Source organism: Salvelinus namaycush, chromosome 2, assembly GCF_016432855.1.
Source record: "Salvelinus namaycush isolate Seneca chromosome 2, SaNama_1.0, whole genome shotgun sequence".
Taxonomy (NCBI): Eukaryota; Metazoa; Chordata; class Actinopteri; order Salmoniformes; family Salmonidae; genus Salvelinus; species Salvelinus namaycush.
Genome location: NC_052308.1, coordinates 80228429 through 80241049, shown reverse-complemented (window position 1 = coordinate 80241049; position 12621 = coordinate 80228429). Strand labels below are relative to the sequence as shown.

At 46.5% G+C, this 12621-nt stretch overlaps 1 protein-coding gene across 21 annotated transcripts; it reads left to right on the top strand.

The window, feature by feature from the left end:
- Positions 1-123: 123 nt before the first annotated feature.
- Positions 124-11366, top strand: LOC120019732 (multivesicular body subunit 12A-like). Of its 21 annotated transcripts, none has more exons than XR_005472396.1 (8): positions 124-149; positions 388-489; positions 779-1416; positions 3435-3493; positions 4939-4998; positions 8077-9060; positions 10850-10888; positions 11197-11366. XR_005472396.1 is itself a non-coding variant. In XM_038963164.1 (5 exons), the coding sequence occupies exons 1-4, from the start codon at positions 1317-1319 to the stop codon at positions 10871-10873; spliced, it is 243 nt and encodes an 80-aa protein (XP_038819092.1). In that variant the 5' UTR covers positions 388-1316; the 3' UTR covers positions 10874-10888; positions 11197-11366. The 21 variants fall into 21 exon arrangements, 2 of the variants coding, with proteins under 2 accessions (XP_038819092.1, XP_038819084.1); XR_005472390.1 differs by having other exon boundaries at positions 388-540; XR_005472374.1 differs by having other exon boundaries at positions 388-591.
- The last annotated feature ends 1255 nt before the right edge of the window (positions 11367-12621 follow it).

The window sequence follows — 12621 nt, the reverse complement described above, 5'->3', positions numbered from 1 at the left end:
CGAGAGAGGTTACCATCAATCTCACTGGCTCTGAATCTCTTGTGGCCAGGTGAGAGTGTTGGTAACCCTCTCTCGTGGCCAGGTAAATCTCAGAACCAGGTGAGAGTGATGGTAACCTGTCTCTGTGGCCAGGTGAATCTCAGAGCCAGGTGAGAGTGATGGTAACCCTCTCTCGTGGCCAAGTGAATCTCAGAGCCAGGTTGAGAGTGATGGTAACCCTCTCTCTGTGGCCAGGTGAATCTCAGAGCAGGTGAGAGTGTTGGGAACCCTTCTCTGTGGCCAGGTGGATCTCAGAGCCAGGTGAGAGTGATGGTAACCCTCTCTCTGTTGGCCAGGTAAATCTCAGAGCCAGGTGATGAGTGATGGTAAACCTCTCTCTTTGGCCAGGTGAGAGTGATGGTAACCCTCTCTCTGTGGCCAGGTGAATCTCAGAGCCAGGTGAGAGTGATGGTAACCCTCTCTCTGTGGCCAAATGAATCTCAGAGCCAGGTGAGAGTGATGGTAACCCTCTCTCTGTGGCCAGGTGAATCTCAGAGCCAGGTGAGAGTGTTGGGAACCCTCTCTCTGTGGCCAGGTGGATCTCAGAGCCAGGTGAGAGTGTTGGGAACCCTCTCTCTGTGGCCAGGTGGATCTCAGAGCCAGGTGAGAGTGTTGGTAACCCTCTCTCTGTGGCCAGGTGGATCTCAGAGCCAGGTGAGAGTGATGGTAACCCTCTCTCTGTGGCCAGGTAAATCTCAGAGCCAGGTGAGAGTGATGGTAAACCTCTCTCTGTGGCCAGGTGAGAGTGATGGTAACCCTCTCTCTGTGGCCAGGTGAATCTCAGAGCCAGGTGAGAGTGATGGTAACCCTCTCTCTGTGGCCAGGTGGATCTCAGAGCCAGGTGAGAGTGTTGGTAACCCTCTCTCTGTGGCCAGGTGGATCTCAGAGCCAGGTGAGAGTGATGGTAACCCTCTCTCTGTGGCCAGGTGGATCTCAGAGCCAGGTGAGAGTGATGGTAACCCTCTCTCTGTGGCCAGGTGAATCTCAGAGCCAGGTGAGAGTGATGGTAAACCTCTCTCTGTGGCCAGGTGGATCTCAGAGCCAGGTGAGAGTGATGGTAACCCTCTCTCTGTGGCCAGGTGAATCTCAGAGCCAGGTGAGAGTGATGGTAAACCTCTCTCTGTGGCCAGGTGAATCTCAGAGCCAGGTGAGAGTGATGGTAACCCTCTCTCTGTGGCCAGGTGAATCTCAGAGCCAGGTGAGAGTGATGGTAAACTTCTACTCAGAATTCCACAGACTGACTTAGGTCTCCCTGTGTCCATAGCAACGCTCCACCCATGCCCCCTGGCAGGAAGCTCAGCCATCGCCACAGCAACCTCCAATTGAACGACACTCTGGACAAAGTGGTTGACAGCAGCAACATCTACGGCATCTCAGGTTGACCAAAATTCAGAAAACACTTCTAGAAAAGAGACAGATACTGTACATGTTATAAAGACTGATGTACTGACTCTCTCTACCTACCTACCTCCCTCTCTCTACCTATCCTCCCTCTCTCTACCTATCCTCCCTCTCTCTACCTATCCTCCCTCTCTCTACCTACCTTCTTCTCCCTACCTATCCTCCCTCTCTCTACCTATCCTCCCTCTCTCTACCTACCTTCCTCTCTCTACCTACCTTCCTCTCTCTACCTACCTCCCTCTCTCTACCTATCCTCCCTCTCTACCTACCTTCCTCTCTCTACCTATCCTTCCTCTCTCTACCTATCCTCCCTCTCTACCTACCTTCCTCTCTCTACCTATCCTTCCTCTCTCTACCTATCCTTCCTCTCTCTACCTATCCTTCCTCTGTCTACCTATCCTCCCTCTCTACCTACCTCCCTCTCTCTACCTATCCTCCCTCTCTCTACCTATCCTCCCTAACTCTACCTATCCTTCCTCGCTCTACCTACCTTCCGCTCTCTACCTATCCTCCCTCTCTCTACCTACCTTCCTCTCTCTACCTACCTTCCTCTCTCTACCTATCCTCCCTCTCTCTACCTACCTTCCTCTCTCTACCTACCTTCCTTCCTCTCTCTACCTATCCTTCCTCTCTCTACCTACCTTCCCCTCTCTACCTACCTTCCTCTCTCTACCTATCCTCTCTCTACCTACCTTCCTTCCTCTCTCTACCTATCCTTCCTCTCTCTACCTACCTTCCCCTCTCTACCTACCTTCCTCTCTCTACCTATCCTTCCTCTCTCTACCTACCTTCCTCTCTCTACCTACCTTCCTCTCTCTACCTACCTCCCTCTCTCTACCTACCTTCCTCTCTCTACCTACCTACCTTCCTCTCTCTACCTACCTTCCCCTCTCTACCTACCTTCCTCTCTCTACCTATCCTTCCTCTCTCTACCTATCCTTCCTCTCTCTACCTATCCTTCCTCTCTCTACCTACCTTCCCTCTCTCTACCTATCCTTCCTCTCTCTACCTATCCTCCCTCTCTCTACCTACCTTCCTCTCTCTACCTACCTTCCTCTCTCTACCTACCTCCCTCTCTCTACCTACCTTCCTCTCTCTACCTATCCTCCCTCTCTCTACCTATCCTCCCTCTCTCTACCTATCCTTCCTCTCTCTACCTATCCTCCCTCTCTCTACCTACCTTCCTCTCTACCTACCTTCCTCTCTCTACCTATCCTTCCTCTCTCTACCTACCTTCCTCTCTCTACCTATCCTTCCTCTCTCTACCTATCCTTCCTCTCTCTACCTACCTTCCTCTCTCTACCTCTACTCTCTATCCTATCTTTCCTCTCTCTACCTACCCACTCTCTACCTATCCTTCCTTCCTCTCTCTACCTACCTTCCCCTCTCTACCTACCTTCCTCTCTCTACCTATCATCTCTCACACACACACACACACACCTCCCTGGTCCATTGTAGTGTATTGATCATGTATGTAGTTCTCTCCTTGAGCTGTTCCTGTCTATTAATGTTCTGTATTATGTCATGTTTCATGTTGTGTGGACCCCAGGAAGTGTATTATGTCATGTTTCATGTTGTGTGGACCCCAGGAAGTGTATTATGTCATGTTTCATGTTGTGTGGACCCCAGGAAGTGTATTATGTCATGTTTCATGTTGTGTGGACCCCAGGAAGTGTATTATGTCATGTTTCATGTTGTGTGGACCCCAGGAAGTGTATTATGTCATGTTTCATGTGTTGTGTGGACCCCAGGAAGTGTATTATGTCATGTTTCATGTGTTGTGTGGACCCCAGGAAGTGTATTATGTCATGTTTCATGTGTTGTGGACCCCAGGAAGTGTAGCTGCTGCTTTTACAACAGCTAATGGGGATCCTACCAAAATACCAAATACCTCTCTCCACCCTCCCTCTCCTCCTACCATCCCTCTCTCTCACTCTTTCTACCCTCCATCTCTTTCCCCTCCACCTGTCTTCTCTCCCTCCCTCCCTCTCCAGCCATAGATGGTGTTCCCTTCACTCTGCACCCCAAGTTCAAGACCCAAACCAACGGCACGGTAAGTTGAAATACCAACCACCATCGTTTTACTGGTAAAGTGACATGGACTACTTTTACTTCCAGTGGTGAAATACCATGAGTCTAAACTGTCTCTCTCTCCTCCCTCGCTTTCCTCCTCGACCCCAACAAACACTCTAAAATACCATGAGTCTAAACTGTCTCTCTCTCCTCCCTCTCTTTCCCCCTAGACCCCAACAAACACTCTAAAATACCATGAGTCTAAACCGTCTCTCTCTCCTCCCTCTCTTTCCTCCTCGACCCCAACAAACACTCTAAAATAGCATGAGTCTAAACCATGTCTCCTCCCCCTCTTTCCCCCTAGACCCCAACAAACACTCTAAAATACCACCAATCTAAACTCTCTCTCCTCCGTCTTTCCTCCTAGACCCCAACAAACACTCTAAAATACCACCAATCTAAACTCTCTCTCCTCCGTCTTTCCCCCTAGACCCCAACAAACACTCTAAAATACCATGAGTCTAAACCATGTCTCCTCCCCCTCTTTCCTCCTCGACCCCAACAAACACTCTAAAATACCATGAGTCTAAACTGTCTCTCTCTCCTCCCTCTCTTTCCTCCTAGACCCCAACAAACACTCTAAAATACCATGAGTCTAAACCGTCTCTCTCTCCTCCCTCTTTCCTCCTAGACCCCAACAAACACTCTGAAATACCATGAGTCTAAACCATCTCTCCTCCCCCTCTTTCCTCCTAGATCCCAACAAACACTCTAAAATACCATGAGTCTAAACCGTCTCTCTCTCCTCCCTCTCTTTCCTCCTCGACCCCAACAAACACTCTAAAATACCATGAGTCTAAACTGTCTCTCTCTCCTCCCTCTCTTTCCTCCTAGACCCCAACAAACACTCTAAAATACCACCAGTCTAAACTCTCTCTCCTCCGTCTTTCCTCCTAGACCCCAACAAACACTCTAAAATACCATGAGTCTAAACCATCTCTCCTCCCCCTCTTTCCTCCTAGATCCCAACAAACACTCTAAAATACCATGAGTCTAAACCGTCTCTCTCTCCTCCCTCTCTTTCCTCCTCGACCCCAACAAACACTCTAAAATACCATGAGTCTAAACTGTCTCTCTCTCCTCCCTCTCTTTCCTCCTAGACCCCAACAAACACTCTAAAATACCACCAGTCTAAACTCTCTCTCCTCCGTCTTTCCTCCTAGACCCCAACAAACACTCTAAAATACCATGAGTCTAAACCATCTCTCCTCCCCCTCTTTCCTCCTAGACCCCAACAAACACTCTAAAATACCATGAGTCTAAACTGTCTCTCTCTCCTCCCTCTCTTTCCTCCTAGACCCCAACAAACACTCTAAAATACCATGAGTCTAAACTCTCTCTCCTCCCTCTTTCCTCCTAGACCCCAACAAACACTCTAAAATACCATGAGTCTAAACCATCTCTCCTCCCCCTCTTTCCTCCTAGACCCCAACAAACACTCTGAACAACATTCGCATCAAGTCTGTCCAGGACATTGAAAATGAGGTAGGTGTGTGTGTGTGCGCACGGTATTTTTGTATTGATTGTGTTACTGTGGGGTCCGTTGTAGTGTCGACCATGTTGTGTTACTGTGGGGTCCGTCGTAGTGTGTCGACCATGTTGTGGTATTGATTGTGTTACTGTGGGGTCCGTCGTAGTGTCGACCATGTTGTGGTATTGATTGTGTTACTGTGGGGTCCGTTGTAGTGTGTCGACCATGTTGTGGTATTGATTGTGTTACTGTGGGGTCCGTCGTAGTGTGTCGACCATGTTGTGGTATTGATTGTGTTACTGTGGGGTCCGTCGTAGTGTGTCGGCCATGTTGTGTTACTGTGGGGTCCGTCGTAGTGTGTCGACCATGTTGTGGTATTGATTGTGTTACTGTGGGGTCCGTCGTAGTGTGTCGACCATGTTGTGGTATTGATTGTGTTACTGTGGGGTCCGTCGTAGTGTGTCGACCATGTTGTGGTATTGATTGTGTTACTGTGGGGTCCGTCGTAGTGTGTCGACCATGTTGTGGTATTGATTGTGTTACTGTGGGGTCCGTCGTAGTGTGTCGACCATGTTGTGGTATTGATTGTGTTACTGTGGGGTCCGTCGTAGTGTGTCGACCATGTTGTGGTATTGATTGTGTTACTGTGGGGTCCGTCGTAGTGTGTCGACCATGTTGTGGTATTGATTGTGTTACTGTGGGGTCCGTCGTAGTGTATTTTCCATGTTGTGTTATTGATTGTGTTACTGTGGGGTCCGTTGTAGTGTATTTTCCATGTTGTGTTATTGATTGTGTTACTGTGGGGTCCGTCGTAGTGTGTCGACCATGTTGTGTTATTGTTTGTGTTACTGTGGGGTCCGTCGTAGTGTGTCGACCATGTTGTGGTATTGATTGTGTTACTGTGGGGTCCGTCGTAGTGTGTCGGCCATGTTGTGTTACTGTGGGGTCCGTCGTAGTGTGTTGACCATGTTGTGGTATTGATTGTGTTACTGTGGGGTCCGTCGTAGTGTGTTGACCATGTTGTGGTATTGATTGTGTTACTGTGGGGTCCGTCGTAGTGTGTCGGCCATGTTGTGTTACTGTGGGGTCCGTCGTAGTGTGTCGACCATGTTGTGGGATTGATTTTGTTACTGTGGGGTCCGTCGTAGTGTGTTGACCATGTTGTGGTATTGATTGTGTTACTGTGGGGTCCGTCGTAGTGTGTCGGCCATGTTGTGTTACTGTGGGGTCCGTCGTAGTGTGTTGACCATGTTGTGGGATTGATTTTGTTACTGTGGGGTCCGTCGTAGTGTGTTGACCATGTTGTGGTATTGATTGTGTTACTGTGGGGTCCGTCGTAGTGTGTCGGCCATGTTGTGTTACTGTGGGGTCCGTCGTAGTGTGTCGACCATGTTGTGGGATTGATTTTGTTACTGTGGGGTCCGTTGTAGTGTGTCGACCATGTTGTGTTATTGATTGTGTTACTGTGGGGTCCGTTGTAGTGTGTCGACCATGTTGTGGTATTGATTGTGGTACTGTGGGGTCCGTCGTAGTGTGTCGACCATGTTGTGGAATTGATTTTGTTACTGTGGGGTCCGTCGTAGTGTGTCGACCATGTTGTGGTATTGATTGTGTTACTGTGGGGTCCGTCGTAGTGTGTCGACCATGTTGTGGTATTGATTGTGTTACTGTGGGGTCCGTCGTAGTGTGTCGACCATGTTGTGGTATTGATTGTGTTACTGTGGGGTCCGTCGTAGTGTGTCGACCATGTTGTGGTATTGATTGTGTTACTGTGGGGTCCGTCGTAGTGTGTCGACCATGTTGTGGTATTGATTGTGTTACTGTGGGGTCCGTCGTAGTGTATTTTCCATGTTGTGTTATTGATTGTGTTACTGTGGGGTCCGTTGTAGTGTATTTTCCATGTTGTGTTATTGATTGTGTTACTGTGGGGTCCGTCGTAGTGTGTCGACCATGTTGTGTTATTGTTTGTGTTACTGTGGGGTCCGTCGTAGTGTGTCGACCATGTTGTGGTATTGATTGTGTTACTGTGGGGTCCGTCGTAGTGTGTCGGCCATGTTGTGTTACTGTGGGGTCCGTCGTAGTGTGTTGACCATGTTGTGGTATTGATTGTGTTACTGTGGGGTCCGTCGTAGTGTGTTGACCATGTTGTGGTATTGATTGTGTTACTGTGGGGTCCGTCGTAGTGTGTCGGCCATGTTGTGTTACTGTGGGGTCCGTCGTAGTGTGTCGACCATGTTGTGGGATTGATTTTGTTACTGTGGGGTCCGTCGTAGTGTGTTGACCATGTTGTGGTATTGATTGTGTTACTGTGGGGTCCGTCGTAGTGTGTCGGCCATGTTGTGTTACTGTGGGGTCCGTCGTAGTGTGTTGACCATGTTGTGGGATTGATTTTGTTACTGTGGGGTCCGTCGTAGTGTGTTGACCATGTTGTGGTATTGATTGTGTTACTGTGGGGTCCGTCGTAGTGTGTCGGCCATGTTGTGTTACTGTGGGGTCCGTCGTAGTGTGTCGACCATGTTGTGGGATTGATTTTGTTACTGTGGGGTCCGTTGTAGTGTGTCGACCATGTTGTGTTATTGATTGTGTTACTGTGGGGTCCGTTGTAGTGTGTCGACCATGTTGTGGTATTGATTGTGGTACTGTGGGGTCCGTCGTAGTGTGTCGACCATGTTGTGGAATTGATTTTGTTACTGTGGGGTCCGTTGTAGTGTGTCGACCATGTTGTAGTAATGATTGTGTTACTGTGGGGTCCGTTGTAGTGTGTCGACCATGTTGTAGTAATGATTGTGTTACTGTGGGGTCCGTCGTAGTGTGTCGACCATGTTGTGGTATTGATTGTGTTACTGTGGGGTCCGTTGTAGTGTGTCGACCATGTTGTGGTATTGATTGTGTTACTGTGGGGTCCGTTGTAGTGTGTCGACCATGTTGTAGTAATGATTGTGTTACTGTGGGGTCCGTCGTAGTGTGTCGACCATGTTGTGGTATTGATTGTGTTACTGTGGGGTCCGTCGTAGTGTGTCGACCATGTTGTGGTATTGATTGTGTTACTGTGGGGTCCGTTGTAGTGTATTTTCCATGTTGTGTGTTTACAGTACAACTACACTTTCACCGTGGAGGAAAACGCAGCCAAGAGAACCAGACCTCTCACCCCAGGAAGCACCTCTTAAGCTCAATGACCTTTCAACTCCGACCTCAACAACGGCGGCCTGCTCGACCCACAACACTACGGGGTTCAATGTGATATGTCGGGGTCATGAAATGATAATCAATGTCCAAGTGCCTAGAAGATGACTGACTAGAACAGAAGTGTCATTCTGCATTCCAGAGTTCCTTCACAACTCCATTGTACCGACATTCTTATTCCGTGTTCTAAACTCTCACACATGTCATTCTCACGCCCCGTATATGGGACCAGTTATATATGTTAGAGATGACTCTTTGAGGGAGAAGAGAACGTTGTCTGGCAGGGTATGCTTGTTTCTCTTGTTAGAATAATGGAAGGAACCTGTTGTGGTGGACCTGTTAACGTCAGGCTATGGATCTTCTTCTTTATTGGGATGTTTAGGGACCAAACTAAATGTTGTTACACTTTCAATGTAAATAATGTTACTGGTATGTCTCTGTGGTGAAACATGGGTCATTTCATGGTTTAAAAAGAATAAGGAAGTATGGTTACCTGTAACTGGTCGTATCTGTATATTGTGTCTCGCATGCAAGTATAAACAAATAAAATACCAAATCATTTGACGTGTGTACCGTTCTTAAATGGTTTGTTATTAAGGAAAGTTTGATATCTGTCACAGGGAGATTAAACATGTAAACACAGCGACTGCTGACACTTACGCTCGGACTGATAGACACACCCACTTTTCTGCACGTTCAAACAGGTGATAGGAGATTTGTTTCCGTGTATAACCCATAACACAATCTGAACCTCAGAGTCTGTAGCTTTCACCTGTATCCACACTAGGTGCACCAGTCGACGGAAAATTCAGGTTTTGGGGATTCAACTCGATCCGGAGTCAGGTGGATAGAAGATCCTGCAACCACTTTGTCAATTTAAATGCAAAACAAAGGTAACGTTTAAATTTGCCATCTGCTTCCGCGGTAATCCTAGGCTACTCCAGCGTTCCATAAAAAGATGAAATAATGTGCAGATGTTTAACTTCTAATAAAACTTTGTAATAATATTTTGTAATCCAGAATCATTCAATTTTGACAGTTTCTTATCTTGTGTTCATGCTGTACTGCAGAAGACACAATCAAAAAATACAAAATCTGGGATGTCACTGCCATAGAATGATGAATTAGAACTACTGGTCACTACTTTTTTATTGCCATGTAGTGGGCAGGTTGTGTTACTACATTGGATTCCCCTCTGAACTGTCATTCAGTGTGTAAACTACTGTATAGTTCAAATCAAATGTTAATGGTCACATACACATGGTTAGTAGATGTTAATGCGAGTGTAGCGAAATGCTTGTGCTTCTAGTTCCGACAATGCAGTAATATCTAACAAGTAATCTAACAAATTCACAACAACTACCTTATACACACAAATGTAAAGGGATGAATAAGAATATGTACATATAAATATATGGATGAGAGATGGCCGTGCGGCATAGGCAAGATGGAGTAGATGGTATAGAATACAGTATATTCATATGAGATGAGTAATGTAGGATATGTAAACATTATTAAAGTGGCGTTATTTAAAGTGACTAGTGATACATTTATTAAGTCCGTTTATTAAAGTGGCCAGAGATTTGAGTCTGTATGTTGGCAGCAGCCTCTCTCTATTAGTGACGGTTGTTTAACAGTCTGATGGCCTTGAGATGGAAGCTGTTTTTCAGTCTCTCGGTCCCAGCCTTGATGCACCTGTACTGACCTCGTCTTCTGGATGATAGCGGGGTGAACAGGCAGTGGCTCGGATGGTTGTTGTCCTTGATGATCTTTTTGGCTTCCTGTGACATCGGGTGTTGTAGGTTCACACCCATCTGAACAACACGCGTGGATCCAGCTGCAGACCCACAGCAGATTGTCGATCACTAACACCAATACTACTGGCTGTGGAGAATCCTGACCACACGCACGTCAACTCTTTGCATAATCCTGGCTCTCTTTCTTCCTTTCATAGATCCTTTTCCTAATTATTTTACCACCTCTATAAACTTGATAACGGAAGACCTATTTTTAAACCGTGGTACTAAGCGTGCCAGTGTTACCAGTGTCTTACTGTGGGCCAGTTTCCTGAACCCAGAACACATCTTCTCAGGACTGAAAGACATTGTCTATAGATAATCCCAGTGGTATTCCCCAGTCAGTAAGACGTAGTAGCAGAAGCTGTATTAGTGGAGTAGTGGTTGTAATGCATTAGATGAAGCATAATTATAATATTACAGGTACGGCTCACTGCCAAGGTGATGTCATTTCAGATTCGGCCACCAGGAGAAAGATATCAAATCAAAATCAAATTTATTTGTCACATACACATGGTTAGCAGATGTTAATGCGAGTGTAGCGAAATGCTTGTGCTTCTAGTTCCGACAATGCTAAATGATATGGCATCTTGTAGAGGTCAGCATGTGTCCGTGTTGTAGTGATGTTCGAGCAGAGCTTGTTCTGATATGGCATCTTGTAGAGGTCAGCATGTGTCCGTGTTGTAGTGATGTTCGAGCAGAGCTTGTTCTGATATGGCATCTTGTAGAGGTCAGCATGTGTCCGTGTTGTAGTGATGTTCGAGCAGAGCTTGTTCTGGTATGGCATCTTGTAGAGGTCAGCATGTGTCCGTGTTGTAGTGATGTTCCAGCAGAGCTTGTTCTGGTACAATAATAACAACAATGTCCTCTTTTTATATCTCAACAGATTTGGGGGAGAGAGATACGATGACCCATTCCCCTGGCTGTAAGTATTGATCGGTCCCGTTAACAGTAAGTATTGATTGGTTCCCTCTACATATATTTAGTGGTGCCCTCTCCACTTGACATCCATGTCACCAGTCAGATCTGAACCCTCCCGCATAGAAAACCAACACCTTAACCATTAGGCCAAGAGGACATTCTGTCTCAAGCTGAGGGTGACACGTATTTTATACCTCAGGTAGTACCTCATCAGAAGAGCTTGAGTCTGACTCACCTCCATTACATACAGGGAGGATAACCAAGGAAAAGACATGTCTTTTAAAGCTTGTTGTCTGTAACGGTCTTTTTCAGTATCTGGTCTGGGGATCATTCAGCTGGGGAAGACTGGAGCAGGGATGAGTGCAACAGGAAACACCAAAGAGGTGTTTATAGAAGAGTTCTCTTCTGAGTCTGTGACCACACAATGTGAGGATGTCCAGAGGATGAAGAGTACAGCTTCAGACACTACTGAAACAGCAGGAGGTGGAGTAGGAGGAGGAGGAGGTGCAGGAGGAGGAGCAGCAGGAGGTGCAGCAGAAGGAGCAGCAGGAGGAGGAGGTGCAGCAGCAGAAGGAGGTGCAGTAGCAGGAGTAGCAGCAGAAGGAGGAGCAGCAGGAGGAGGAGGTGCAGCAGCAGAAGGAGCAGGAGAAGTAGCAGCAGGAGAAGGAGCAGCAATCGGAGCAGGAGTAACAGAAGGTGTACTAGCAGCAGTACTAGGAGGAGTAGCAGGAGGAGCAGCAGCAGGAGTATCGGTACTAGCTTTGGGAATACCAGCAGGAGTAGCAGGAGCAGGAGTAGCAGCAGTTGCAGGAGTAGCATTTGCAGAGATTTTTCAAAAACTTACACCGAAATCGACAAAAGGCGGGTGGGAAAGAGAAAGCCTCGAAAAAGGTACAGATCTGGTTAACAACAACAACTAAACTACATGAGAGTTTATCGTTTTCAGAATTGCATGTTTGTTTCTCTAGTTAAGACTAATGTAAAATGTATGTGTTCAAATTATAAAACAAACTTACATCAATATACCTTTATGGAAGGAACTTGTGTACTTTTAAAAATCACTCTCTCTCTCTTATTTATCGTAATTTTTTAAATGGAACGTTTAGGGACACCAAAAAAACATTCTTAAAGTTGCAATGTGAAAATGTTACTATCATGTTTGTGTCGTGAAACATGGGTAATTTCATGGTGTTTTTAAAATAACCAATGAAGGATATATAACTGATTAAATTGAATGTGTCTATTGTGCCTTGCATGCAATATAAGTATAAAATAAAAAATATTTAATTGACATGTTGTGTACCATTAGTAAATGGGTGTGTCGTTAGCTACACCCCCTTTACGCCATGATCAAACAGGTATTATGAGATTCCATTACGGGTTATAGAAGAAACAAAATGTGAACCTCCCATATCCCCTGTAATCAGACTCAACACATAGATTGACAGAAAGAGACGTTGTGGGGATCCATTTCTCTCCGGAGTTGGTTGGATAGAAGATCTTGCAGCCAGAAGGCAAGCTGGCACAATGCTTAGACTTGTCACCTGCAGTAATCGTAGCCTGTTGCAGTAATCGTAGCCTGTTGCAGTAATCGTAGCCTGTTGCAGTAATCGTAGCCTGTTGCAGTAATCGTAGCCTGTTGCAGTAATCGTAGCCTGTTGCAGTAATCGTAGCCTGTTGCAGTAATCGTAGCCTGTTGCAGTGTTCCAGAAAAAAAGAGCATCTGTGCCATTATTT

Excerpts from the sequence above, each read along its gene's own strand:
- LOC120019732 (XM_038963156.1), top strand. The coding sequence starts at position 1,317 with ATGCCCCCTGGCAGGAAGCTCAGCCATCGCCACAGCAACCTCCAATTG. Across the intron at positions 1,417-3,434 it reads CAACATCTACGGCATCTCAG|CCATAGATGGTGTTCCCTTC; the intron begins GTTGACCAAAAT and ends CTCCCTCTCCAG. Across the intron at positions 3,494-4,938 it reads AGACCCAAACCAACGGCACG|ACCCCAACAAACACTCTGAA; the intron begins GTAAGTTGAAAT and ends CTTTCCTCCTAG.